General features: G+C 37.2%; 3 protein-coding genes across 3 annotated transcripts; 1 reads left to right on the top strand and 2 right to left on the bottom strand.

Moving 5' to 3' along the window:
- Positions 1-709: 709 nt before the first annotated feature.
- Positions 710-4,122, bottom strand: LOC147405330 (Pentatricopeptide repeat (PPR) superfamily protein). Its single transcript, XM_086433067.1, has one exon. It carries the CDS (start codon positions 4,003-4,005, stop codon positions 1,546-1,548), a length of 2,460 nt encoding a protein of 819 aa, XP_086289193.1. The 5' UTR covers positions 4,006-4,122; the 3' UTR covers positions 710-1,545.
- Positions 4,123-4,988: 866 nt separating this feature from the next.
- Positions 4,989-9,019, top strand: LOC147405329 (Pentatricopeptide repeat (PPR) superfamily protein). The gene is made up of 2 exons (XM_086433064.1): positions 4,989-8,595; positions 8,716-9,019. Exon 1 carries the CDS (start codon positions 5,070-5,072, stop codon positions 8,142-8,144), a length of 3,075 nt encoding a protein of 1,024 aa, XP_086289190.1. The 5' UTR covers positions 4,989-5,069; the 3' UTR covers positions 8,145-8,595; positions 8,716-9,019.
- A 733-nt stretch (positions 9,020-9,752) lies between these two features.
- On the bottom strand, positions 9,753-26,118 carry LOC147405328 (sialyltransferase-like protein 1). Its single transcript, XM_086433065.1, has 11 exons — positions 25,937-26,118; positions 25,762-25,838; positions 24,035-24,121; positions 23,858-23,935; positions 23,690-23,781; positions 23,377-23,578; positions 22,591-22,681; positions 22,320-22,378; positions 21,537-21,685; positions 10,688-10,769; positions 9,753-10,591 (listed from the first exon to the last, which is right to left on the bottom strand). The coding sequence occupies exons 1-11, from the start codon at positions 26,049-26,051 to the stop codon at positions 10,199-10,201; spliced, it is 1,425 nt and encodes a 474-aa protein (XP_086289191.1). The 5' UTR covers positions 26,052-26,118; the 3' UTR covers positions 9,753-10,198.
- Positions 26,119-27,515: the final 1,397 nt, after the last annotated feature.

Below are 27,515 nucleotides of genomic sequence, written 5' to 3'. Positions count from 1 at the left end.
CCTCTAACCCATGTTTTGAAAAATGTTTTGCCAAAAAGTTGGCCCTTGAACGCCACCCTTTATAAATATAGTATATATTCATTTAACTTTTTAAGTTGATTTTTCAGATTTTCTAGTGCTCCATTCCCATTACTATTATTGGAGGAAACAGAGAAAAGTTTGAACCACTGTGGCTAAGGTGGTGTGAAGAAAATTATAAAAATTGGAGAAAAAAAATTAAAAATCAATCATCTTCGACACCTGATTTTGGGTAGAAAATTTTTAGGTTTTCTTCAATCCTCATGGCAAGATATAACTACAAACCTCACGCTAAAAGCAGGATACTTCATAAGATGAAGACAGGCTCTAAAAGCTAAAAATTAAACAACACAATAACAATCCAAAAATTGTATGAGGTGTCTTTCTTTGTTTGGCTTGCCTTTCGGGGTAGAATTCTCATCTTGGATAATTTGATCAGGAGGGGTTGGGTCACTCCAAAATTTTGTTTTCTTTGTTCGAGGGATGGAGAGTCTGTTAATCACATTCTTCTACATTGTTCTTTCTCCCATGCTATCTAGATGTTCTTTTTTTTCCCGGTTCCAGGTGGATTGGGTTTTTTCTTTATCTTTTTTTGATCTACTAGAGGGTTGGAGTTTGAATATCTTTTCTTCTAGAAAGAGACTTATATCCTTCCATTAGTCATTATTTTGGGTCTTTGAAAAGAGCGCAACAACAGGGTATTTCATAGCAAGGAGAGCTCGTTCCACACAGTGACTTTAGAGATTATTGGGCTTATGTTCCTTTGGTCTAAGATGAACAAAGCGTTTGAGGGAGTGCGGTTTCAAGATTTCTTATTTAATTGGGATACCATTTGTAACAGCTAGTGCCAATCCTTGTATTTTTTCTTTATTTTTGTTTTCTTTCTTTTTTTGTTGGTTCTCGTGTTGTTTGGGGGCTAACTCAGGCTCCCTCTCTTCTTTTCTTCTTTTATATAATCTTATACTTATCAAAAAAAAAAAAATTGTATGAGGTGAAACCATAGATGAAGATAAAAAAGAAAAGAAAAAAATTGGTCATTTTCGAAAATTAAATCTCATTATCAAATTTTTATTTGATCTGATCAGAAAATAATCAATGCCTTGTTTTCTTGATCATTAAGAAATAATACAGCATGAAACAACCAGAAACATTACAAAAAAATGGTGCTGTACCACTGGTTTCAAACAGAATTGTAACGTCTTCCATCCCCCAAATAATATGTTAGACATCCTTTACAAGACGTCAGTGTATCATAATTCAATTTGTATTAATTTGGCAAAAAGAATTAAGGGGAATACAATGCCAGCTTCAAACCCCCTTGATGTGCAACTTCTATGATACCTCCAACAATGATGACTTCTTCAAACCCTTCAGTCTGCATGATGGTTTTTCTTCATCGACAAAAAAAATATATAAGGAATGGTTCTTCATGCAACCTTGAAGAATAATCTTTGCTCAATCCTTGAGATTTTCACCAGGATCATGGGGAAAGAAAGCCTTAATAACATCCCTCTACGACCAATGAGCTTACCAGTAATCTCCACAGGAGCAGAACCCATTTTTAAAATGATGAAACCTGCTTGAATCCCTAACCGTAATTTCTCTCCCTACAATATTTGAAATCACCTTGATCGCAGCATGACAATCCGTACAAGCTCGCAGGTTCTTCACCACCACTATCGGTGACCCTACTGGCGTATTAATTAATGCAAAAGCAATTGCTAACCGCTCACTATGATACATCAAAGACTCGACTTTGATATCCTCTTCGACATTGTGAAGAGCGCAACTAGTATCGGGTCTGTAACCTTCCTTCTCCATTCGCTTGGCTAATATTTTGAGTTTTTTCTTGATCTCATCCATTTGTGGATGGGTTGTATCATTGGCCGAGAATACGTGAATCTTCTGCTTGACCTCGACCCAACTATAAGCCGGCACCTTCTTTACTCCTCGCTCCCTCATCGACTTCTTTACTTTCCTAACATCATCCCAATTACCCAATGCTGCATAGATATTCGACATTATAACATAAGGGCCCGCATCTCTAAGCTCCATATTGAACAGATGATCTGCCGCCTTCCGTGCAAATTCTTTGTTCCCATGGATCTTGCATGAATTCAAAACTGATGACCATATGATCTCATCGGGCTCAAACGGCATCAGAGCAATCAATTTCTCCACTTCATCAAACAACCCACCTCGGCCCAAGATATCAACCATACCAGCGTAGTGTTCTCTCTTGGGATCAAGTTTATATATTTCGGTCATAGAATCAAAATACCTCAATCCTTCTTCGATAAGTCCGCAATGGCTACATGCGGACAGAATACTAAGAAAGGTTACTGAATCCGGTTGAAGACCCGATTGAATCATCTCGTTGAATGATTGGAATGTGGCCTCACCATCCCCATTTCGAGCGTAAGCTGCAATCATGGCATTCCAAGAGACTATATTACGATCAGGCATCTCTATAAAGGTTCGGATTGCATCGCTTATGGATCCGCAATTAGCATAAACATCTAGAAGTGCACTTCCTGCAAACACATTTGACATGAAACCCGATCTGATTATGAACGAGTGCAACTGTTTTCCCAAAGCAAGAGAAGCCAAGTTCGCCGAAGCTTTTAAGATGCTAGCGAAAGTTGCTTGGTCTGCATTCACGTCAGCTTTACACATATCACGGAACAGCTTTAGTGCTTCCTCATAGAACCCTTTTTGAACATAGCCTGAAATCATAGCCGTCCACGAAACTGTATTCCCATGGATCTGATTCGCGAAAATCATCTTGGCTTCTTCTAAGCCACCACATTTGGCATACATGTCAATCAAAGAATTCCCTACTTGAATTTCTGATTCAGAAGATGTTACTATTGCTTGGGCATGGATTTGCTTACCCATTTTCAAATTCGAAAGATTTGAAGCAATGCTTAAGATGCTTGCAAAAGGGAATTGCTTACGATCAAATCCCGTAAATTGTAATTCCCGTAAAAGATCTAGAGATTCCTTATGTTGACCATTCCAAGCATAGCTTGTGATGAGCACATTGTAAGAAACACAATCCAATCCCGGCATCTCATAAAAAAGTTTCTTCGTATCAGTGACTTGGTCATGCTTTGAGTAGAAATCAAGAAGTGCATTGCTCACAAACACATTCCAAACGAAATTTGTCTTGAACACGAAAGCGTGAACTTGTTGACCAAGGTTCAAGTCCCCTAATCCAATACCCGCACATAGAACCGCCGCAAAAGTGAAGTCCGAAGGCTTCAACCCCAAACTTTGCATTTCCAAGAAGAGTTTCATAGCTTTTTCATTAAACCCATCTTTCGAATATCCCGTTATCATAGCATTGAATGACACACAATCTCTTTCGGGCATCTCATTGAAGACCCGACAAGCCAAATCCAAACTTTGGCATTTGCAATAAGAATCAACCAATGTATTGGACACTACAAGAGTTGATCCATAACCCAATTTAATAACAAGAACATGAATTTGAAAAACTTGATTCATTTTTCGCGGGTCATTGCACGCCGACAAGAGAGTGGTGAAGGTCACGTGATCCGGCTCACTCCCTGATCGCCTCATTTCCGAAAAAAGTTCAAAAACTTCATTGGTTTGATTACATTGCGAATACCCACCAATCAAAATCGTCCATGTAACTGTGTTTCGATTGGCCATTCGATTAAACAGTTCTTGTGCCTCAGAGAGATTTCCCGACTTAACGTAACCTGAAATCAATGTGTTTGTTGAGATTGTGTTTCTTTGAGGCATTTGTTCAAACAGTTGGTGTGCTTGTAATAATTTTCCCTCTCTAAGAAACTCTTCCATTAGATAGTTTGAGCGGCAAGTGTTGGGATCAAAGCCCGTTTTGATCATTTGGGAGTCCACTACATGTTGTGGTCTATAGGTGAGAGATGGTTTAAGAGACTGAGAACTTCTTAGAGACACAAAAGAGTGAAATAATGTATTTGGTCTCACTTGTTTCATGAGAATCGGGCCACGAGAGTTCACTAGAACTCAAATTCCAGACTTTATGCTGCGATGGATTTTGTTAACCTGTGCCCTTGGGGCACACATTAAGGGATAATGAATACACCTCGAAAATTATATTTTATACCGAAAATGCCCTTTAAGAAAATTTCTTTACCAAATATCTCCAATTTCCAAAGTATATTTATTGCAATTTAGCGGGTGTCTTTAGGGCACACGTTAACAAGACCCCTATTTTGTGATATATGCAAACGTCTAGTAATAAAGAATGTTTGAATGCAAGTTTTACATGTTGCGAATGATTTTTTTCCTTCCCCCATACTCTCCTGATGTGATATGTGATAGAATCATAGATTTTTTTCCTTGAGATACACAACTGCACATATACTCTCATGCTCTTTTGACGTGACATGTGCTTAAATTATAAATTTTTTTTGAGATACATAATTGCATATATTTATGAGGATGCACAATTATATATCCCGATGGAAAATCTACAATTCTAGCACATGCCACATCAAGAGAGGATGGGAGGTATGTCAAACAGGGGCGATCAAAAAATACAACTCATCTTCAAATACAAAACTACAATGAATCTTCAAAATTTGAAGATTTAATCCAAATTCTATAATATGAAATAATACTTCTATTACAAAAAGGATTAAAATATTTATATTATTTAAATTAATTTCATTAAAATTTTAAATATTTTATTTAAAGATGAACTATTTTTTCTTTTTCTATATCAGGTGACTTCTTTTCCTCTTCAGATTCTAAAACCTCGTTGTTGATTGTTTGGTCCAATCATGTTAGCTCATCTGATTCGGACCGAAAGACCCAACTACACATATGCCACGTGTACAAATAGCTGGACCGTCCCTAGTTGAATCTATATGGTAATTTAGACATACCACCTTAGATTTCAATAAATATTTGAGATACCCCCACTTTTCAAACTAATGCTATAACCTTAACACAAGTCTTCACTCTCTGTTAAAAAAAAAAAAAAACCTAAAAAGCCCAGTCTTTTTGCCCCAAATATACAGCAGAGCGATCCAGAGATGTGGAAATTATTTCACAGAAAGCCTCCTCTCTCTCTAGATCGGACTTTGTTTTATAAATCAAGACCATATTCTCTCAAATCCAAGGAGTTTTGCAGTCTACAATCCATCAAAGAAAATGAAGATTCCGCTAAAGAAATCTCCAATCTTCTCAAACACAGTAACTGGCAAATCTTCATGGAATCATCAAACATATCAGAGAAGCTAAACCCAGAAGTAGTTCAATCTGTACTTGAACAAAACCAGGTGAATGATCCCAAACTCCTCCTTAATTTCTTCTACTGGTCTGAAAACCAAATGGGTATCTCTCAAAATCTGAATTCCTTCTCAATTATGGCTGTTAATCTCTGTAATTCAAATTTTTTTGGACCCGCAAACGGTTTGTTGGAAAGAATGATAAGAACCCATTCGTCCCATTTGGCGATTTTGGAAACTATTGTTAGTAGTTATAGATATTGTAAAGGGTCTAATTTTATGGTGTTTGATATATTAATTGATACTTATAAGAAAATGGGTATGTTGAGAGCAGCTGTTGATGTCTTTTTAGGTTCCAAAAATGGTGAATTTGTGCCTAGTTTAAGATGCTGTAATTCTCTATTGAAAGATCTCTTGAAAGCTAATATGATGGATGAGTTTTGGAAGGTTTATGATGGAATGTGTGAGGCAAAAATATGTTTTGATGTTTACACTTATACTAGTGTGATTGGAGCTTTTTGTAAGATTGGGAACGTTGAAGAGGCGAAAAGGGTACTTTTTGAAATGGGAGAGAAGGGTTGCAGCCCTAATTCGGTTACCTATAATGTCGTTATTGGAGGTTTGTGCAGAGCTGGTAGTCTTGAAGAAGCTTTCAAGTTGAAGAAATCCATGGCTGAAAATGGGTTGATTCCAGATAGCTATACTTATGCCATACTAATCAATGGTTTCTGCAAAGAGAGGAGGTCAAGAGAAGCAAAGTCAATATTGGTGGAGATGTTAGAGATGGGTTTGAAGCCTGATTATGTCGGCTACACAGCTTTGATTGATGGATTCATGCGAGAAGGTAACATAGAAGAAGCCTTTTGGGTGAGGGATGAGATGGTAGCCCGCGGCATTCAGCTAAATCTCATCACATTTAACATACTTGTTCGTGGGCTTTGTAAGGTTGGTAAGATGGACAAGGCACGTGAAGTTTTGAATGAAATGGCTAAAATGGGTTGTAAACCTGATCCCCAAACTTATACTTTGGTGATTGAGGGGTATTGTAGAGAGCATAACATTGTTAGGGCCTTTGAGTTGCTTGATGAGATGAAGAGGAGGAACTTATCACCCTCAATGTTGACTTACAGTGTGATAATTAATGGGCTATGCCGTTGTAGGGATTTCATGCAAGCCAATGCTGTTTTGGATGAAATGGTTGTTAGGGGTTTGAAGCCGAATGCCGTAATCTACACAAGTATTATTACGGGTTACTGTCGGCAAGGTAAAGTCGATGAGGCTAGGGAGGTTTTGGAGAGAATGAGCAAGAAAGGGGTGGTGCCAGACGTGTTTTGCTATAATTCTCTTATAATTGGCCTCTGTAAAGTAGGGAAGATGGGGGAAGCAAGGACTTACTTAGTGGAAATGATTGAGAGGGGATTAACCCCAAACTCTTACACGTACGGGGCTTTCATACATGGACATAGTAAGGCAGGGGAAATGATGGATGCTGACAGCTATTTCAAAACGATGCTTGGTCATGGTTTAGTGCCAAATGATGTTATTTACACGAACCTGATTGATGGGCATTGCAAAGCGGAGAACATAACGGAAGCCTTCTCAACTTTTCGGTGTATGCTTGGACGAGGTGTGCTTCCTGACGTGCAAACTTACACTGTGTTCATCCATGGTCTCTCGAAGAACGGGAAGATTCAGGAGGCTATGAGTGTCTTTTCCGAACTTCAGGAGAAGGGTTTGGTTCTTGATGTCTTTATTTACAACATTCTCATTTTCGGGTTCTGTAAGCGAGCTTCAATGGATAAAGCTTTCGAATTTTATGATGAAATGAGGCAGAAAGGTGTTGAGCCAAATATTGTTACCTATAATACGTTGATTGATGGCTTATGCCAGTCAAGTGACATTGAAAGAGCTAGACATTTGTTTGATACCATCTCAGGAAAGGGTTTGGTACCCAACGGTGTGACCTACACTACAATGATAGATGGGTATTGCAAATCGGGGAATGTGACGGAAGCATTCAGGTTGTTCAGTGAGATGCTGTCAATGGGGATCCCGTTGGATAGTTTTGTCTACAATGCCCTCATTGATGGGTGTTGCAAGGAAGGGAACTTGGAGAAGGCTCTAGGCTTGTTTCAGGAAATGATGCAGAAGGGCTTTGCTTCTACACTATCTTTCAACACTTTAATTGACGGCTTCTGCAAGTTGGGGGATCTAAAAGAAGCCAATCGATTACTAAAAGAGATGATTGATAAAGGAGTCATCCCTAATCATGTGACCTACACGACAGTAATTGATTGTCACTGCAAGTTGGGAAATATGGAGGCAGCCGACCGACTCTTCTTGGAGATGCAAGAAAGGAATCTGATGCCGAACACTGTTACTTACACAACACTCATACAAGGTTTCCAAAGAAAGGGGAACACATCAAAAGCATTGACATTATTTGAGGAGATGGTAGCAAAGGGAATCAAGCCAGATGAAGTAACCTATTTTGTTATGGTTGATATTCTTTGTAAAGAAGGGAACTTGATAGAAGCCTTTAAGTTGCGGGACGAGCTCTTAGTGAAGGGGATGCCAATCAGCAACACCAAATGCGATCCCATAATAGATGCTCTTTGCAAGAAGGAAGAATATTCTGAAGCATTGTGTTTGCTTAACGAAATGGGAGAGCGAGGGCTTAAACCTACTCTTGCTACATGTAGCACTCTTGTCTGTGGTTGTCATGGATCTGGCAATATAGACAAAGCCACACAGGTTTTGGGTACTATGCTGAGATTTGGGTGGTTGCCGAACACTACTAGTTTAAGTGACTTAGTCAATGAACACCAAAATGATGCAATTACGGAGGATTCCAGCAATCTTTTGAAGCAAATAGCGTAGGATTTGCTAGGCTGTGAGTCCCAAATATGAGAATAGCTTTGCTGCTCCTTTGTACCAATCCCAATTTTTGTAGCCTCAAAAGGGAAATTTATTGCTGGAGTGAGAAGGGACATTAAGAATGCTAAAGTAAACCAGATGTACTCTCTTTTTTTTTTGATAAGTATAAGATTATATAAATGAAGAAGAGAAAAAGGGGGAGGCTGACCAGATGTACTCTCTTACATTGCATATAGAATGGCATAATATCTTGAAAGAGGATTACCAAGTATCAGATGCAAGGAGAGCTTTGGTACATATTGCTTATGCTTCTATTATGAGCCCCTTTAATGGTGGATTCTATCTTCCGGGTGGCAATGGATTTTGATCGCTTGTAAAGGTAACAAAAATCCCTCCCCGGCTGCTACACGTCTAAGAAGGCAAGACCCCTACGCAAGTTGCGTCATCTGATCAGGTAAAGCTAGATCTAACCACTTGTTTATAACTAATATATATAAAAAACCTTGATGTGTCTTTCCTGCTTTTCTCTTGTTTTGAGCATTTTTTTGGGTTGTTGCTTTGAACTCCTTTCCAGGTTGCTGAGATGTATGCTCTTGAAAGATACATAATTCAAAATTTCAAGCGATCAAGATGAAGAGAAAACGAACATGATTGAGGCGAACATGATTCCATCTAATAAAGTCTTTGAAGTGTTCTTATTGGTGCTATCACCAGATACGTGATTGGGTGAATCATGTATAATCACATGGTAAAACCTCACACCCATTAGACGATTTTGTGTCTGGAATGAGGTGTGGTTAATGGACTGAGGTGTCTAGATTCAACGATCTCAATGTATGCCTTGTATTCCTTAAATGGGCTAATTGCTGGCTTTTTCAGGTTTTTCTACTTAAAAATACATGATTTACAAACAAGATAAAAGTGGGTGATTGGTTGAAGACTATTGCCCTTAACAGTGAAAATATAATGTCTCTTATGGTGGTGCCCAAGAAAATTGCATTCAACCTATGCAGATACAATTTGAAAGAATGGATTGGATTGCATATAAAATACATAATAATCTATGTGCAACGTAGCAAATGAATTTTACGTGTATATTTCGTACAATACCCCCATCAATGTTAGTATTAGAATCAAAACTTTGCTGGTCACCTTCACCGTAAGTGCCTATGCTGGTGTACATAGGCATGTAGTTCTCTTTGGTATTCTTCTTTCATCTCTGCGGCAAACAGTAAAGATGAAGATGATAAAAGCCATGGATAGTTTATTGGGAAAAAAAAAAAATGTGACGGAAAATGCTAATATCCCCATGAGATCTTGGGCACACATATACATATATAGAGTCGGGTTCAACAGCCGATGTTACCCCCTCATCAAAAGTGCTTTAGAACTGTGGACCGTCAATTTTTTGCTGATAATTTGTATACCACTTCTGATGGATTTAAAAGTTTTGAATCAACTCAATTTGGATCATTTAAGCCATATAGGACAAATGCTTTGGTGCCCTAATGCCACCCACACCACCCACGCATATATATCTGCTTGTGTTGTGTTTGAATTTTATATGCTGACATAGGAGATTTGCCAGTAGAGAGAGGGACACGGGAGAGAGAAGAAAAAGATGGAGCCATTTTTTAATATTTTGGTGGGGAATGAAGGGTATTATTATCTATTTTTAAACAACAGAAAATATATTCCAAACCTCACAGTAGTGACTTTTTCTCGATCATAATGTCACTTACCTGAACAATTAACAACCAACAAAACAAGACATCCAAAAAGCAAGGCACCTAAGCTCTATACATACATCACAACCTGTTATTTTGCGACTACATGTCAACAACATTGAAACCTGTTAACGATCAGAGACATTGATTGCATCACTAACTGTTCTATCACGCACAATACAGGGTGGCCCAAAAGCACTTCGCCAAAGCTCACACATGCTCAAGTCCAGGAAGATGGCTTAGATCCCAGAAACTGATGTCAGAACACCTAATTGGGCTGCACTTTAGACCAATTAACAGATACGAATACAAAAAAAGAAAGGCAACCCCTTATGATTCAGACTTCAAAGGATGCCTCACACAAACAAGATCATCCAATTTATTGCCATCCATTTTGTACAAGGAGATGCCTCCCATTTGAATAAAGTGCTCTTGTGCTTCCTTTCTTAGGCCCTCAAAAGGCATGACTTCCCACTTACTATAATTCGAATTCTTCCGAGTGTCACTCATGTCTGGTGATCCCGAAATGGGCCCACTATCATCCGGGCCCACATTGCCCCATACTTTACAACTATCAAACTGTCCCAAACCACCAGCCTCATCAGCTTGGCTTCTCTTCAATCGCAGGGCAGCAGCGTGAGCTCTGGTTATCATTTCTCTACTTGGCACATCTGACCAGTCTTGCTTCCTCTTGGCTCTCATTGGAGAATGGATCCTAATAACCTGAATATATAATCCCACTCAACCAATCATTTAGCCATATAATTTAGAGTATACACGTACAAGTGTGAGGAACAAAAATTTGCAAATGATTCTTACACCGAGGCACTCAAGTAGTTGGTAATATGCTCGTCCTTGCAATGGGTTGTGCCCTTTTCTCGGTGTTGAGAAGTAGCGGGTCCTACAAGAAAAACACAAGTACACTTGACAAGATATCAATGTTGGAACCTTGAACTGGTAAAGGATCAAACAAAGGTTATCAGCCAAGAAAGCTAAATAAAAAATGTTTCAAACCACCTAAAAAGAACAATCATCGTACACATTTTGGTGTTAAGATATAATACACAACATAGTCAGACACTTCAGTGGATAGCAGTAACTAAGAAGTCTGAGCAAATATGTTTTGAGTTAGTAGATAAATAACAATCCAGTACATAAGTATGCATGTTTGAATCCAATAATTCCTTTAGCCAGAGGAGACGCCTTCTCATTAGCCGGGCTTGGCACAAAAACAACAAGCAAATAGGATACCAAATGTCTGAGCTCCTTAATTATATGAAAAATTAACCATGGACCTTTTTTTTTTATCAGATGTGCAACAAATTACATTGCTGAAGTTAACTAGAACCACTCCATCAAGTTGTGACCTTTCGGCTAGTTTTAGCCTTTGAAGAGAGAAAGAACTGCTTTTGCTCTCCCAATTAGTGCATAACTATTTTTTTTTGAGAAGTAAAAAAATTATTGCTAAGAGGACGAGAAGTCCTCAAAGAGAAGAACAAACAACAATCACTCCCTAATTACACTTTCCCATCTAAACAAAAAGTCTTCAAAAAACAATTAGTACATAAATCATAAAAATAATAAGCCCATAGAAATTTTCGATGAATTCCACTAATATCTAAAGGACCAAGGTTACTCAAACAATATCCATTGAAATTAAGCTTCAATTAATCTTTTCTTGGGATTCACCATGCAATTTGTATGAGACGAGAGGGAAGAACATGAAAGTTGTGCAAACACCTTAAAATCTCTCAAGATATCACAACATATATCTACTATCATTAAGTCAATATATTCCCAGGAGCATAAAAGATAAGAAGACTTGCTTTTAATCATTCTTTTGTTTTTTATTCCCTATCTTGAATGGTGCTTAACCAAAGTAGGTAGAAAAATTGTAAAAAGAGAATTGTCAAGTCCCATAATGAGAGCTTGACATATATTTATACTAACTAATGTGTGAATAGACATAAACGCCCTTACATAGAAATAAATAGAAAACTAATAATAAACTATATTATTTCAATACTCCCCCTCAAGCAGAGGCAAATATATCAACCAAACACAGCTTAACAAGGTGAAAGTTAGTGACATATGGACCAACAGACTTTGCAAGCATGTCGGCAAGCTGATTTGAAAAAGACACAAATACTATCTGAAGAGCACTAGATCAAATTTTCTCCCTGAGAAATGGACATCAATCTCTCGTGAAGAACAGAGTTAAAAGCAAGCATGATAGTAGACTTGTTGTCGCAGAACAATTAGGAGGAACTAGAGACAAGAAATCTCAGCTTTGTCAACAACCGAAACCAACATGTACCAAGGGTCATAACTTGATACTCAGCTCCAGCATAAGAACAAGAAACCACACTTTGTTTTTTACTTTTCCACGAGATCAGGTTACCACCATGGAAAGTGCAGAAACTAAACGTAAATATACAAGTACCAACATAATCGACATCAGTGAAGCAAGACAAATGAGACTGAGTAGTGGACAAGTAAAAAGCCCAACACCAAGACGCAACTTCAAGTAACGAAGAATACGATAAATCCGGTCTAATGTTACTTAGATAAATCAGACAGCCTACGAATCTCTGATAAGAAAGATCAGATAATAGATCACCAAATTCTGTATGAAGGCGATGATTCTGATCCATAGGAGAGGAATCAGGACGACAACCACACATACCAGTGTCCTGAAAAAGATCCAATGTGTATTTGTGCTGAGATAGAGAAATACTACGACGAGAGCGGACCACTTTTATCTCCAAGAAGTACTTGAGAAGATCCAAGTCTTTAACCTCAAAGACACAACCCAATAGCACATTTACCATGTCAATCCACTGGGTATCATCTCCAGTCAGGATAATATCATCCACATAAACCAAAACAATGGCGCAACTGCCATCCAATCCTCGACGTATAAAATAAGTATGATCTAAGTAACATCTAGAAAACTCCATAGATAAAATGACCTCAGAAAAACGTTAAAATCAGGTTCGCGGAGACTGCTTCAAACCATACAGAGATTTGTGAAGGCGACGTACCTTCCCAGAATACTCCCCCTGAAGACGAAATCCAAGAGGGGGGTCCATATAGATAACCTCAGTTAGATCACCGTTCAAAAAGGCATTCTTCATAACGAATTGGTGAAGAGGCCATAAGTGACATGCAGCTAGAAAGATAAGGAGGCGAACGGTGGTAAGTTTAGCTATAGGGGCAATTATAACATCAAAATACTTTCCAGGAGTCTGCGTAAATCCCTTAGCAACAAGGTGTGCCTTGTATTTATCAATAGGGCCATCCGCAAGGTACTTAACAGTGAAAACTCATTTGCAACCACAGGCCGCTCCCCAGAGGAAAGAGGAAAAAGCTCCCAGGTATGATTCTTCTGCAAAACATCCATCTCAGTAATCATGACTACAATCTACTAAGGATCTCGTAAAGCTTTTAAAACAAACCGGGGAACTCGAATAGAAGCAATGGCAGTAAGGTAAACCTAATAAGGAGAGAGTCCCTGATAGGAAACAATTGGGTAATAGGATGATCAGTAACACACCCCCGCTTACCTTTGCGAAGTGCAATAAGTAAGTGAGAATCAAAGACAGAAAGGATAAGAGTAGGGGGCGATGAGAGTAAACCTTAAGTGTTGGCGAAGTTGGAGAAAAAACCGGAGAAGACAACACTATAGGAGAAAGAGCATAAGAAGAGTCCTGCAAAGAAGATGTAGCACGAAAGTAGGGAACATTTTCAAAAAAAGTGACGTCCATTGAATATATGATACGATTAACAACATGATCATAATACCGATAACCCTTTGACATAGATAAGTAACCCAAGAAAACACACCGAATAACTTTGTCATCTAACTTCGTTGGATGAGTATGGTCCTGAACAAAGCAAATGCACTCAAAAACTCTAGGCGTAATCGTAAAGAGGGTGTTATCAGGACGAAGAACATGAATAGACCCATGTCCCCCTAAGGTACGACTTGGAACATGATTAAGAAAAAAAACTGCAGTGAGGACCACCATGTTCCAATATAACTTAAGAACATGCATGCTTCGAAGAAGGCAATGGACAATGTTCATAAGGTGGCCGTTCTTGCGTTCTGCCACCCCGTTCTACTCGGGAGTGTAGGGACAGGTCAACTGGTAGAGCATACCATGCTCATGAAGGTAAGAACGAATCCCATCAGAGATATATTCACCTCCATTATCAGACCAAAGAGCTTTAACAATGATGTTGTATTGGGTCTGAATCATTTAAAGAATGTTAACAAAAATAGGAAGCACATCACATTGAAAACGCATCAAATAGACCCAAGTACAACGAAAATAGTCATCGATAAATGTAACATAACACCGATGACCAGTAAAAGCAGTAACAGGGGAAGGCCCCCATACATCAAAATGAATTAACTCAAATATATTATTAAATCAATGCATGAGAGGGATATATGAAGTATGTGTATGTTTGGAGAGCTCACGCACAAAATACTGAAACGTATGCCCACTACAAGAATTTTTTAAAGCAGGAAATAAAGAACATAAGTGCTGAAAATTTTCATATCCTAAGCGAGCATGCCACAAATCTAAAGACTGAGAAGAAAAAAATATGACTCCCAGAAGAGGATAGCATAGAGGCCGGAGTAGAAGTATGAGGAGATCCAAAAAAGTACAGTCATTCCCTCTCATATCCCTTGCCAAAAATCTTCTTCAAAGTCAGGTCCTGAAAAGTACAGTGAGTAGGAAAAAAAGTCACTGAGCAATTTAGAGATTTGGTAATATTACTCACAGACAACAAATTAAGAGATAGGTAAGGAACATGGAACACAGAGTCAAAAGAAACACCGGATGATAAGGGGATGGTACTCTTACTGTGTATAGGAGTAAGAGACCCGTCAGCAAAGCGAACCTCCCTATGAGTACTAGATAGATGAAGTGAAATGGCTACACTCACCGATCATATGATCAATGGCACCAGAATCAATAACCCATGTCAGGGGAGCTAGGCCAGACTAGCTTACATGAAAAACAAAAGATATACCTGGAGGCGTGGTAACTGAGGCCATAGTAAAAAAATGAGTAAGCACGGATCTGATCATGAATAATAGTAATAATCATGGCTTGAAGCAGTTCTAAATCAATAGTGCCAAGAGAGATAGTGGTGGGAACAAGTGAGGAATTCACAGTGGCAGCACGGGGAACAGAATGCTCCAACGAAGGAGTGGTAGTAGAGCTCAACAAATGAGTATAATGTGGAAAGCATCGCGCCTTCTCATGACCTGTCTTCCCACAATGACTCCAAATAAGACTACTCCCTCGACTACGACTACACCGGCCATGACAAGTATTAACAGTACCCAAAAATCATCCAGATTTGCCTCTACTTCTCAAATAAAGTTTCACAAACAGAGACCAAGACTGATGCGATGTCATAATTCTCAACAGCAATAATCAAATGTAGGAAGACTACAATTTTAGGGAAAAACGTGTAGGGTCAAATCAACATACATTTAAGGTACGAGAACCAAGAGATTATTAGAAACTGGAGATAAGGAAAAACTCAAGGCAAGAAACTGGAACTCACACCATCCTCAAAACAGAACACAAAAAATAGTGGAAGTCTTCCTCGAAGTCGAAGAGCAAATCATATGGCCAAAGATTTGGCTTGAAGGGAGGTCTGTTGCCAACCTAAATCCAATGTGCGATTATCAGATAAGCAGAAAATAGCAGGTATGTGCATAGTAGCCAACCACAGGAATCCACAATGGCAGTCACAGAGCAGGTATGTGCACAGTAGCACCTAGCAACCCTATCCCAAGATAGAAACGCGGTTGTAGGGCAAAAAACCCTAGAACAGAGCATATATAGATCCATACAGGCTTGCACACATCCTACGGCTGTCACACAGACCCAAAACAGTAGCAGCACAATCCTAGGGCTATCGCATAGACCCAAAGCAACAGCAGCACAGTCTAGGCAGCCCAGCCAGCAACCCAGCAACCCTATTACACACCCTAGGGCTGTCGCACAAAACTAACACAGCAACAACATAGTCCTAGGCAGCCCAGTCAGCAACCCAACAGCCTTATTACACACCCTAGGGCTGTCACACAAACCTAACACAGTAGCAACACAGTCCTAGGCAGCCCAACTAGCAACCCAACAGCCCTATTACACACCCTAGGGCTGTCACACAGATCTAACACAGCAGCTACACAATCCAGACCTCACAGCCCTATTGTAACAGTCACACAAAAATCTGGTCGCAACCCAGCAAACCAGTCTTTTGTTATCAAACAATCATCCTTATCAAATCCTACGATCAGGGTATTCCAAACCAAAAAGAAGAAAGAAAAAAACACCTACGAAGGGGAGATCCTCTAACGAAGCTACTGCTAGGTTAGTTTGATCTCAAGGTATATGAGATAGATGGGAGGAGAAAAGAGAGGAGAGGAAAGGAGATGAAACTTCAAGATCCCAAAACTGAAGTGGAGGAACCCAAGGAGGAGTCGATGGGTCCTCTAAGGCTTTGATACCAAGAAGAATTGTAAAAAGAGAATTGACAAGTCTCAGAATGAGAGCTTGGAAAATATTTATATTAACTAATATGTGAATAGACATAAATGCCCTTACATAGAAATAAATAGAAAACTAATAATAAACTACATTATTCCAATATCCCTGACTACAGAAGGACCCATTCCATTCAGCAAAAAAGCCTAAAAATTGGAAGGGAAACCCTTGGATAAGTCCACCATGTTGAAGAAACCAGATCCCAAAACTCCTTGAACCTTCGCCTCCTTGTTTTTGCATTTAATTTCCATGCAAATTCTTCTTTCAGTCAAGGATTTAAATCTATATATATATATATATATATATATATGGGGACGGTTCGAGGGACGTGCTGAAAACCGACTCAGAAACTGATATTTATTATTCGTTGGATTTAGTTAATCCGACGGTTGAAAACACGTCCCTCGTCAAATCCAATCTAATGACGAAGAGTTCATCTATTTTTATACGACTCCCTCATTTTTTTACTTTTTTTATAACTAAATCCAATCCAACAAAATTGCAGAATGAAATCTCTCTCTGTTTCCCTCTCACTCGACTGATAACCCTTCGTTTCCTTCGATAAACTTCGCCCTTCGAGCCCTTCAACAGGAAACCCTAAAAATCGAATGGGGATAGCTCTCTCTTCCTTCTTTCTCGATCTGTAAAAGACTCAAGGGACCTCTCTCTCTCTCTCTCTCTCTCTCTCTCGTAGAAGAGTTTATCTATTTTTTGTGACATTGTTGTTATTAGGTTCTGAGTTGTTTCCAGATGAATTGTTTGACGGCCGTTTGAAAACTTTGATGCATTTTCAAGTAGAAACTACCATGCACAGCCCATAATCTTGTTGTTCAGTCAGGGAAGGATTTCAAAAGCTTGTAGGTTTAATTGGGATTTTATTTTGCATTATTAGATTAGTAGAAGGATGATATGTCTCTTAGTATCAATCAGATGGAGCTTTTTTATTTTGACAGAATAATGAAAAAGCAAAAAAAATTAGTTGTATTAAGCTTTTGATCTTTATTTACAAAACCAAGTAGGTTTCAATTTTACCCTGTTAAGGTTCGAGCCATAAATTTCTTCTATATCTTGGTGGTTGCTGTTACTTTTTTAGCATCCACTGCTCAAGTAGGAGAAAAAATCTGGTACGTGTTCATGATATTTCATTTGAAAGATCATATCTTCAGGTCTCTTTCAAGATTCTTTAGTTCTTGAACTATGTAATGATCCAACACTTTGGAGGTCCACTCCGTCTTCTTGCTTAACTAAATGACGTTTCTTGCTACATAACAGAAAATAGACTTGGTAAGCAATCATTGCAACAATATGCTTGAAATGGTTAGTCAATGTATTGGAGGCTAATTTTACATAATACTCTATTAGGAAATTAATTGGAATACTAACGATATTGTTCTTGAAATGTAGCAGCAAATGGCACGGTCACAAGCGCATCACCTTATGGTTCCCATGCAGAAGCATTGATTTGGCGCCAACAGCTGTTCAACCGATTTCATCATCTGTAATTCCATTGCAACTAGAACTTCTCTCTGTCATTCATGATACATTATTATAAGTATTTATTTGATCACACAGATGCTTTACAAATTTTTTTTTGGGTGGCGTCTGTTGCTTCTATCAACAGGACACACTAGGTTTATTAAATGTCTTTAGAAGATGACTTATAGTTTGGGGGTTTTATTTATAATTTTAATGTCTTTTCTTTTGTGATGACTCATAATTTGGTTTTATTGGGAACCTTTTTTTTAGATGACTTGCTTTTCTCTTTGTTAGTAGTTTGTCTTTATTCCTTTATATGTGAAACCAAAGGGATTAGCAGTAAATTATGGTAGAATTTAACTTTGAATTAATTTTCAATATCAATATTATTAGCCTTTGTGAGCAGAGATCAAGCACTATTTTTATGAATAATGATTTTCTGATGCACCCCCTCTGACATACGTTCTCCTACGTACCCATCACAGAATAGTAGATCATTTATCTAAGGATACGCAGAATCATAAATCTTTTTTCTTGTGTATCTCGAAGCAAATGATCTGTGGTTCTATGATGGGTGAATCAGATTATAACTACTATTTTTATTGAACATGCGGTGAATGCGAGTCTACTATTTGGTAATGGTTTAGACTTTAGATTGTCCAATCATATTCTGTATGTACTTTCTTATAAACTTTCTGAAGTCTGATCCTCTTAAAACACTACTTAGTTAATTATTTATTTTTAATTTGCAATGTAATGGGAACTGTCATATTTAGGGGTTATAAGTCAAGGAGGCGTTGAGTACCGAGTCTACACGATATTCTGCTAATCTATTTTTGCATTTTGTGCGTGTGTGTGAAGGTTGAGAAGCATGTGCAGATTCGCATGATGCAGAACGAAGATATGTGGATTCCATGCTTGAGAGAGGACGAAGACCTTCTCTGATTTGGGGCCAAGACCTACCTGGCACCATTCACGGGTTAATCTCACAGCATTGTCTTTGGAAATATCTCCCTCGGGAAGGAAGAAAAGGGTTTGGAACATGGACTCCACAACTGATTCTCTGATTTGGGGCGAGGCTAAAACAAGAACCCAAGAAGCCGAATTGGACTGCATGAATCCCCATGGACTTACTAGGTATGATGGGTTCAAAAAAAATTTGGGACGTAAGCACTGGCCTCCCCGACAATCCCAAACCTTCCAAAACAAGGTCATCTTGTTATAGCTTTGATCTGATTATAGCATCTCCACCTTGGATTTCAGTATTTTTTTTTTTTACCAACTTCATTCTAAATGGTGTTGTAATGGTGCCTGGTAGGAAAAAGGATATTAGCTTGTTTAATCTGTAAATTCATGGCTATTAGTTGTTAATTGTCAAATGGTTCACCTCTCTTGAAATTGTATACGCGTCCACATTAGTGATAAGCATCCTTGGACCTCACCCAACCTACTAACCCTCCATCCAAAGGAATGGTAACTTCATCATTGACCATTGAATTATGTTAAGCAAGTTGCCTCATACACTCTTCAAGATGACAAAAGGGTCATACAAGATCCAAAATTAAAATCAATCGGAAATTGAATCTCATACCCTGACTTGTGATCACAAGGAAACTAATTCTAGAATGACCCAACCAAATGGCCCAACTTGCTGGATTTGACTCCAGCCAAATACAGCTTTACAACTGCCCCAGCACTCCAACTATAAATATCGATAAAGAAAACCAAATAATGAACTTCCATCCTATTAGTAAATCATACTCTTAATACAATGGAATTCAAGGAAAACAACAACCCAATTATAGGCATTTGTCATGCAATGCAGAGTAATAGATCTTTCAAATATAAATAATAAGGGAATTGACACAAAAGCATCGAACATTTTGGATATCAAAATATAGTCAACAATTAGAACAAAATGGTATGAGAAACAATCAGATATATTTTCAGCTCTCAAAAATATTTCTTGTGAATATCAAATAAATAAAAATCCTTTCAATGCATACACTCGCTCTTTTTCAATATCTACAAACAATTATTTTTTAATTTTATGCAAGAAATAATTATATAAACAAAAAAGATTACCACAATTACTCAGTAAAGACCCAAAGAGAAAAAGTAATCAAGTAAAAAAGAAAAAAGGTAACTAATTTCATTGTTTTCCTATGTTGAAAAGCATCAAAACCAAAGAAAATTCAAAATAATGGTCCCAACAATTAAGCAAGCTGTCCTTTGCGTCTGTGCACCTAAATACAATCACAATTAAGTCCTCTCATTGTGCTCAATATAACATCAATAACATCAGCAAGAAGCATGATGAGATGAAACTGCAATTGAAGACCCCTAGCAACACCATATATATCTTTGGAGCATAGTTCTGCGATGGCTTTTGTGGCTTGAGGTGTCCATATGTCATCAGAAACAGATGAGGAAATGTTGTTTCAATCCAAGATGATTTTTGTGGCTTGAGGTAGCCAATCCATATAGATCAATAAGTTTCAAGTGGTTCAACTCATTTCTGCTAGTATACAATTGAGAAAGAGAGAGAGACGTCCCTTGAGGTGGCAAATCCCTTTGAAGCCGTCAATCGAGAGAAGGCGATCGAGAAAGAGAGAGAGAGAGAGACGTCCCTTGAGTCTTTTACAGATCGAGAGAGAAGGAAGAGAAAGCTATCCCCATTCCATTTTTAGGGTTTCCTGTTGAAGGGCTCGAAGGGCGAAGTTTATCGAAGGAAACGAAGGGTTATCAGTCGAGTGAGAGGGAAACAAAGAGAGATTTCATTCTGCAATTTTGTTAGATTGGATTTAGTTTAAAAAAAAGTAAAAAATGAGGGAGTCGTATAAAAATAGATGAACTCTTCGTCATTAGATTGGATTTGACGAGGGACGTGTTTTCAACCGTCGGATTAACTAAATCTAACGAATAATAAACATCAGTTTCTAAGTCGGTTTTCAGCACGTCCCTCGAACCGTCCCCTATATATATGTATATTGGAATAGAATCCTGGAAATTTGGAGTTGAAAACACTACAACTCTGGTGTGGGTAGGATATGACACAGGCGTGTTATCGGGAATTGAAAAATCATACAACTCAAGGTGATACAAGCTCATTTCATCAAAAGGAAAGTGACTCAAAAAATACCAAAGGGCAGTGACACATTTTGGACTTAATGGAGAAAGGGACAAGATTTTAAATTTGCTAATTAAAAAAAGAATTTTAATATGAAAGTTAAAAAAAAAAAAACTATCAAATGTGAAGTATATTCATTTAACAACATCTTCAAGTGCTTGCATCATATTACAAACTAAAAATCGTGTTAATCCAAAAAATCTAAATTACCAACGGCTAGAACAGAACAGAACTAAGCATGAAGCATAATAGTTAATAGATAAGAAACTCAAATAATTTTTTTAATTTTTTTATAGGTATGCTTGGTTAGTATAGGAATATTGCTAATTGTTAATAGTTAGCATAAGAAGTATGGGTTCAAAGAGTTTGAATCTAGGACCTAGGAACAACCTCCACCAGTCTTACCACTTCTTCTCAAATAAATTTGATCAGACACCAACTTAAAATGAAGCCAGCAGTAAAACATCAACGGGATTAGACTTACCATTCGGTATAGCCAGGATCCACTGTAAAACCATATATATCAACAATGTCACACATGGAGAGTGCTAGTTCTATAGATTTCATTCCAGTTCCTTTGGCACCTCTCCTTAGCACTATACCTTGGAAAAGATAAACTGGATTTGGGATGCTCTGCATTGTTCATGAACAAATTGTCAACGAATAAAAAGGGAATAAGAAAGGTCTTAAATATGGCTGATGCAAAGATTCTTGGGTTAGTTCTTCATTATGTAATAAGTACACAGACACACGTCAGTGTCTGACATGGCCACAAGGGGTATAACAGTACCTTTGAGAACCCCGAAACATGTATGCGTCCACACAAATGTTTTATAATATTATATTTTAGCAATAAATAATTCATAACTTAAAAAATGAAAATAGAAAGAAATATATGAAGAGTAAAACACAATAGTCCTATACAGTAACCTAAGGTACCCAGCACCTCAACTGTACGGGCTGTATAGTACTGGCATAATGGTACAAGTACAATACATAAAGGTGAAAGGTCAGTACCCACCCTTCATTGTTCCCACCTGTTAGTTGTGTGAAGTCAAAAGTTTTATGTAATCAGATGATTGGTACACCTGCATTTTTTTTTTAATTATTATTATTATTATTATTTTGTGGGGGGGGGGGGGGGGGGGGGGGGGGGGGGGCGTTGGCCAATTTTCCTTGTAGTTTACATAACGGGTCTCTCACCTATTCTCTTATCTATTTATTGGAAAAAGATAATTATGCAGGCCTAATGATATGACATCTTCACCTTTATCATTGTATTGAAGTCTCTGTGGGTGAGACTTTTGATTATGAGCACCTCATCTGCTGCAGAAAAAAATGGAGGGAATGAGTTTGATCCAGAATAACTAAAACAAATTCAAGGTACTTGCATAATGCTAATCATAAATAACATCCACAAATCAGAATGAAAAATCCCAAATTTAACATAATGTAATACCAAAACATGATGGCTGGTGATAACTGGCAAAGCATTTGTCAGTTATGTGTTTGTTACACAACTAGAAATCCAAGCTCACCAGATCTGTTGAGAATAGCAACCATGTTGCGAGCAGCACCCCTGACTACAAGGCGAAAGTCCCGCTTCAAACCAACATACTTGGCATATTTCTGCATTGTAGTTAAAAATACAAGATCAATAGGCGGTTTGTTAGTTTTGACACTTGCATCAGGAAAAAAAGAAAGCAGAAAATAGCACTACGTATTCACATGCATAGTGAAAATTTTCTCCAATTTTTTGAAGAAGTCACGATTAAATCGTAAGTCATCAATCAACGATCTAATCCCGACTTATTTGCAAGGCTTTGAAAAATAGATTTTTATTTTGTACTTTAATATGAAATTTAGTAATTTTCTTTAATGTTTGACATATGAAATAAATAAATATTTTTATATACACTTTTTATTATTATCCATGAGTAATAGTACATACTTTTATTTTTATTTTCCCGATTTCTACTTGACTTTGCCGACTTTTTTCTGCATTTTTCCCTTGCCAAATTATTCCCGAATCTCAACTCTGTCACTATGCTCACACAGATGATCAAGGTAATCAAACGTATAATAGAGAACAGATCATTAATCGAAATTGCTAGTAATTAAATTAAAGCATATTAATGGGTAAAAATGCAGAAACCTATTTTTCTTGAACGGGATAAATTACTGGATGCATTGATCACCAAATGAATCACATGCAAGATCTTGTGAAGATCCTTGTGCTCACCCAAGTTAACCCAAGCTGAGTAAGAGGAAGATTTGTAATGACTTGGTAAACAGAGAAACCAGAACTAAGCTGTTACATTTACCTCATTAACGGGAGCTTCATTGTCTCGTATGACTGCATCATGGCTATCAATCTCTTCACCAAATTCTGTCTTTAAAAGGTCCCCCGAGTTTCCAACAACTGCACACGTCTGAAACTGGCGGGGGTGAAAAGGTGGCTTTGAAGGTAATAGCAAATTAAGGTTCTCCTCGCAAAGGGAACGGTTGTAACATTTATCCGCTCCTCTACAACCAAAGGAAAAGAATAAGAATGCTACTTGATACTCCTGAATATATTTCTTAATTCTATTTTTTTTTTTTCTATAATGACCTACAACAAAATCAATCAAGGCTTACAACTGCGCTATCCTTTTTGCCGCATAGTCTAGCCATCCATCTGGTCGTGAATCAAGATATTCTCTTGTCAAAACCGTAGTCATGTTACGGTACTGCATTGTAGGTGATCTTAGTAATCAATATTTAATAAGTAATCATACTATCAAATGAGAGAGAATAAAACCTAACCTGTTCCCACAATAAAATTGCTTCACAAATATCGTAATTGTACTCCAAGGGCTCAAAAATTTTGAACTGTTCATTGTACTGTTTAAAAAGAGAGAAAATTGAAGACCAGATGTGCTAAAATGAGGAAAGAAGAATAAATTGGAGAATAGCAAAATAGAGGTTCATAGAAATACTAACCCAAGTGCTGTTAGTGCCTTCGGGAAATTTAAGGACCAGTTTACAGTGATCAACAATGTGTGCAGTAAGGCCAAGTCCTCTGTTCGCCTACATATAATTTTGGGGTCAGAAGAGATTTAAAAAGCAAAGCCGATGAACAAGAGGAAGAAGATACAGAATGTTTTATTGATAAAGTGGAAGTCCATGAGTATCAGTAGACACTTCAAACCCTCGGGCACAGTATGATCAAACCATAATGTGCACACCAACGAGCTTTCTATTTTTGCGTTCCTTTAACAGGCAGGATTTCCACTTCTCTGTTATCTTATGGCTATGCTATTTATAAGGGTTGGGTTCCGGTGACTCATGAAGAATGACTCATATGAAAACACATGATCCCGACCATGTAAACACAAAATCCAACGGTCGGGATTTATACATATCTCAATAACACACATCTCGGGGATACTTATCCCGATAATGAATCTCAGCCTTTGGATTTTTGTGTTTAAATGGTTGAGATCATTTGTTTTTTCCATGAGTCAATGGAACCTAACCCATTTATGGAAAAGTTTCCCTCTGATTGCCACTTCTCTGACATGTTATAACTATTAATTGTAAATTCGACGAGCAATACGAAGTGTTACCCACAATGTGAGCATCTACAAATTTTCCAATAGATAGAAATGGTTAGACAGAACAACGGTCAAAATCTCTTCAATCTATCAATCAGATACGGTCTGCTCGAACTGTAAAGGTCAACTACATAAGAAACCCAAAGAAGAAAAGGTGTGCAGATAATTCTAGCTCAAACAAGGACCAGGCCCTTGACCATTTTTATTAATTTCCTCGAAGAAAGTCGGCATTTCTTATGAGTACAATGCCATATAATGTGTGCTAGTCAAATCTTGTCCATATGTGAGCATGGATTGATTTCTAAATGAATAAATTTCCCATTGTAAACTACTTGAAACATCAAATGAATAAAAAAATTCAATTGTCACACACAACGGATCTCGAAAAAAATAGGAAGTTAAGGTAACAAATCCTCTAGCAGCAAATCAAAATAAAAAATTAATATTGGGACCTTAAACCTTGCTTCTTTATCAGATGAAAGCAACAAGAACAGTACCATGTATTATAAGACTCGAGTTAAAGGCACCCCAATTCTTAGTAAGGGCATCCATCTTAGTAACAGCACCCTTTTAACTTATTTCTATGATTTGAGCACCTATGTTGACATGAACATGTCGACATAGGCCAAAAAAATCTTCTGGAGGCATGTCGCCATGAACATTTTGACATAGGTGGGGTGCTCTAATCGTGGTAAAACTTAAGTTTTCAATAGTTCATGGGTGCCCTTGTGCCCTTATTAATACGGTGAGCACCTTTAAATGCTTCCTTATTATAAATCATTAGTCATTACCAAAGAAGTTAGATAGATGCAAGCTTCGAGAGTACTGTTCTTTCCCACGATTCAAGAACAGTTCAAAAGAGACAGAAAACTAAATCCTATTAGTTTTTTATTTTATTTTATTTCATTTTTTATAAGTAAAATTTAAATTAAACTAAACAAAGAGAATACAGGCCCAATCACTGAAAGTGATCAGAATCTTCTCCTATAAATGTTCTAGTGAAGATCAACAAAAGTACTCGCAAAAGAGATAAGATCATTCAAGATCTTTTAAAACATTAACCTAAATGAATTAAATCCAAAACAAGAAGACAGATCTAATCCGAATTCTTACCACACAGTGCTGAACACTGGATTGGAAATCAGAGAGAATTCGAACCTCCTCTTTGTTTGGATCGAATTTCTGGTTTCCTGAGATCAAACAACAACTCGAGAGATCAAAATGGGGTAAATCGATGAAAATCGAAAAATGAGTTTTTTTTTTTTAATTTTTTTTTTTATTTGTTTACCAGTGAAAAAAAGGGTTTGAATCGCAAGAACAATAAGAGAGAAAATCACAGCAGAGCAGACGAGAAGGAGAAGAGTAGGTCTTCTGTTGGCGGAGGCCTTGAGAGGTTTCAGCATTGAGTTCAGACCGAGTTGTGTCTCCGACTCAGTTCTCGAAATGGCGCGTTTAAGAAAAAAAAATGTAAGCTTGGGAAAGGGTGACTGAAAAGTGTAAGACTGTGGTGCACGTGCAATTCACGTGGATAATCCTGGCAGTGTGATTTGGACATGTCCCCAATTTTTTATGATTATTGGAGATACCTCCCTATGTTTGAAACTAATGACATAATGAGATACGTCTCTTGAACTTAGTCTTCTCAATAGACTAATAGGAAAATACGTATATATCCCTATCTTCAACTTCTAGTTAAACCCTTGTTTTTTCTTCTTGAAACGAGTCTTCTTTTGGATCTTTAATCTCTATGGTACATTTTTCTAGGGAAAATTATCGAAAAAAACATTTAATTAAAATAAATTATCAAAATAGTAGCAATTTTTTAAAATTTATCAAAAGAATAACAAATCAATACTTCAATTATCGATTTATTTTTTCTAATTAAAAAAATTAATTTGACACTTAAAGTGTCGATGTACTTCCCACCAATTTTTTCTTGCATTTTTTATTTTATTTCTTCAAGTTCTTCTTCTCCTCCTCCTCCTCCAAGTCTTTGGCAACGACGCACACATCAACAAAGGTAATAAAAACTATTTCCCCTTTTTTCAATTCTTAATAAGTAATGAAGACCTAGATCTAGATCAAGATAAAATTTAAAATACAATCAAGATCTTAATCTAGATCAAGATAAAAATAAAAAAAATAAACAAGATCTTGATCAAAATCAAGATAAAAATTAAAATTATTTCGTATATGTATTCTAAAATAAATAATTTCCAAAATACAATAAACTTCAAAAATCCGATATCACTTTAGAATCAAACACACAATCATAATTAATTAGATTTTTTTTTTCAAAACATGCGCAACTTATTTCTAAATTTAAATTTTAATACACTATAAAATAAATGATAGACAAGATTTGTTTACGAGGTTCATTGCACAATTTGGTGGCTACGTCCCCGAGTTCTTACGAACCAATTCACTCTTTTGAAATCTATATATTACATGACGATCATTTGCATATATACAAAACTAAATACATAAACATAAACATAAAAAATAAAAAAATAAAATTAAAAATTATAATTATTTTCAAATTGAATTTCTACATGTTGATCGATTGTTTCCAATATGTATGCAACAACTACAATGTAATGATCGCATATCTTGAACTTCGATATTCATTTTGTTGACTTTTGGATGATCAGGTCGATATTGAATAATTGACAGTAAAATTTGTTCTTCTCATTACGAAGGATTTTCCAATTCATATGGAACGAGGATACTTTCTATAGAAGTTGTATAAGATTATCTATATCTTTCAACAGTGAATTCGTTCGAATAAAATTGATATTTATCCCATCTTTTAATATCACATGTTTTTATTGCATGTTGGCATGAAATACGTGTTTGAGCCCATTTTT

The sequence above is a fragment of the Akebia trifoliata genome, chromosome 3, assembly GCF_017979445.1.
Source record: "Akebia trifoliata isolate Shusen 1 chromosome 3, ASM1797944v1, whole genome shotgun sequence".
NCBI lineage: Eukaryota > Viridiplantae > Streptophyta > Magnoliopsida > Ranunculales > Lardizabalaceae > Akebia > Akebia trifoliata.
The sequence above is the reverse complement of the archived record's forward strand: the minus strand, read 5'-3'. Positions and strand labels throughout refer to the sequence as shown.

Bases quoted from the DNA above. Each gene is read 5' to 3' on its own strand.
- LOC147405330 (XM_086433067.1), bottom strand. From the start codon at position 4,005: ATGAAACAAGTGAGACCAAATACATTATTTCACTCTTTTGTGTCTCTA.
- LOC147405328 (XM_086433065.1), bottom strand. From the start codon at position 26,051: ATGCTGAAACCTCTCAAGGCCTCCGCCAACAGAAGACCTACTCTTCTC. The intron at 23,579-23,689 runs GTAAGCCTTGAT...CTTTGGTTGTAG, and splicing joins GCAAAAAGGATAGCGCAGTT to AGGAGCGGATAAATGTTACA. The intron at 22,682-23,376 runs GTAAATGTAACA...ACTACAATGCAG, and splicing joins ATGAAGCTCCCGTTAATGAG to AAATATGCCAAGTATGTTGG.
- LOC147405329 (XM_086433064.1), top strand. From the start codon at position 5,070: ATGTGGAAATTATTTCACAGAAAGCCTCCTCTCTCTCTAGATCGGACT.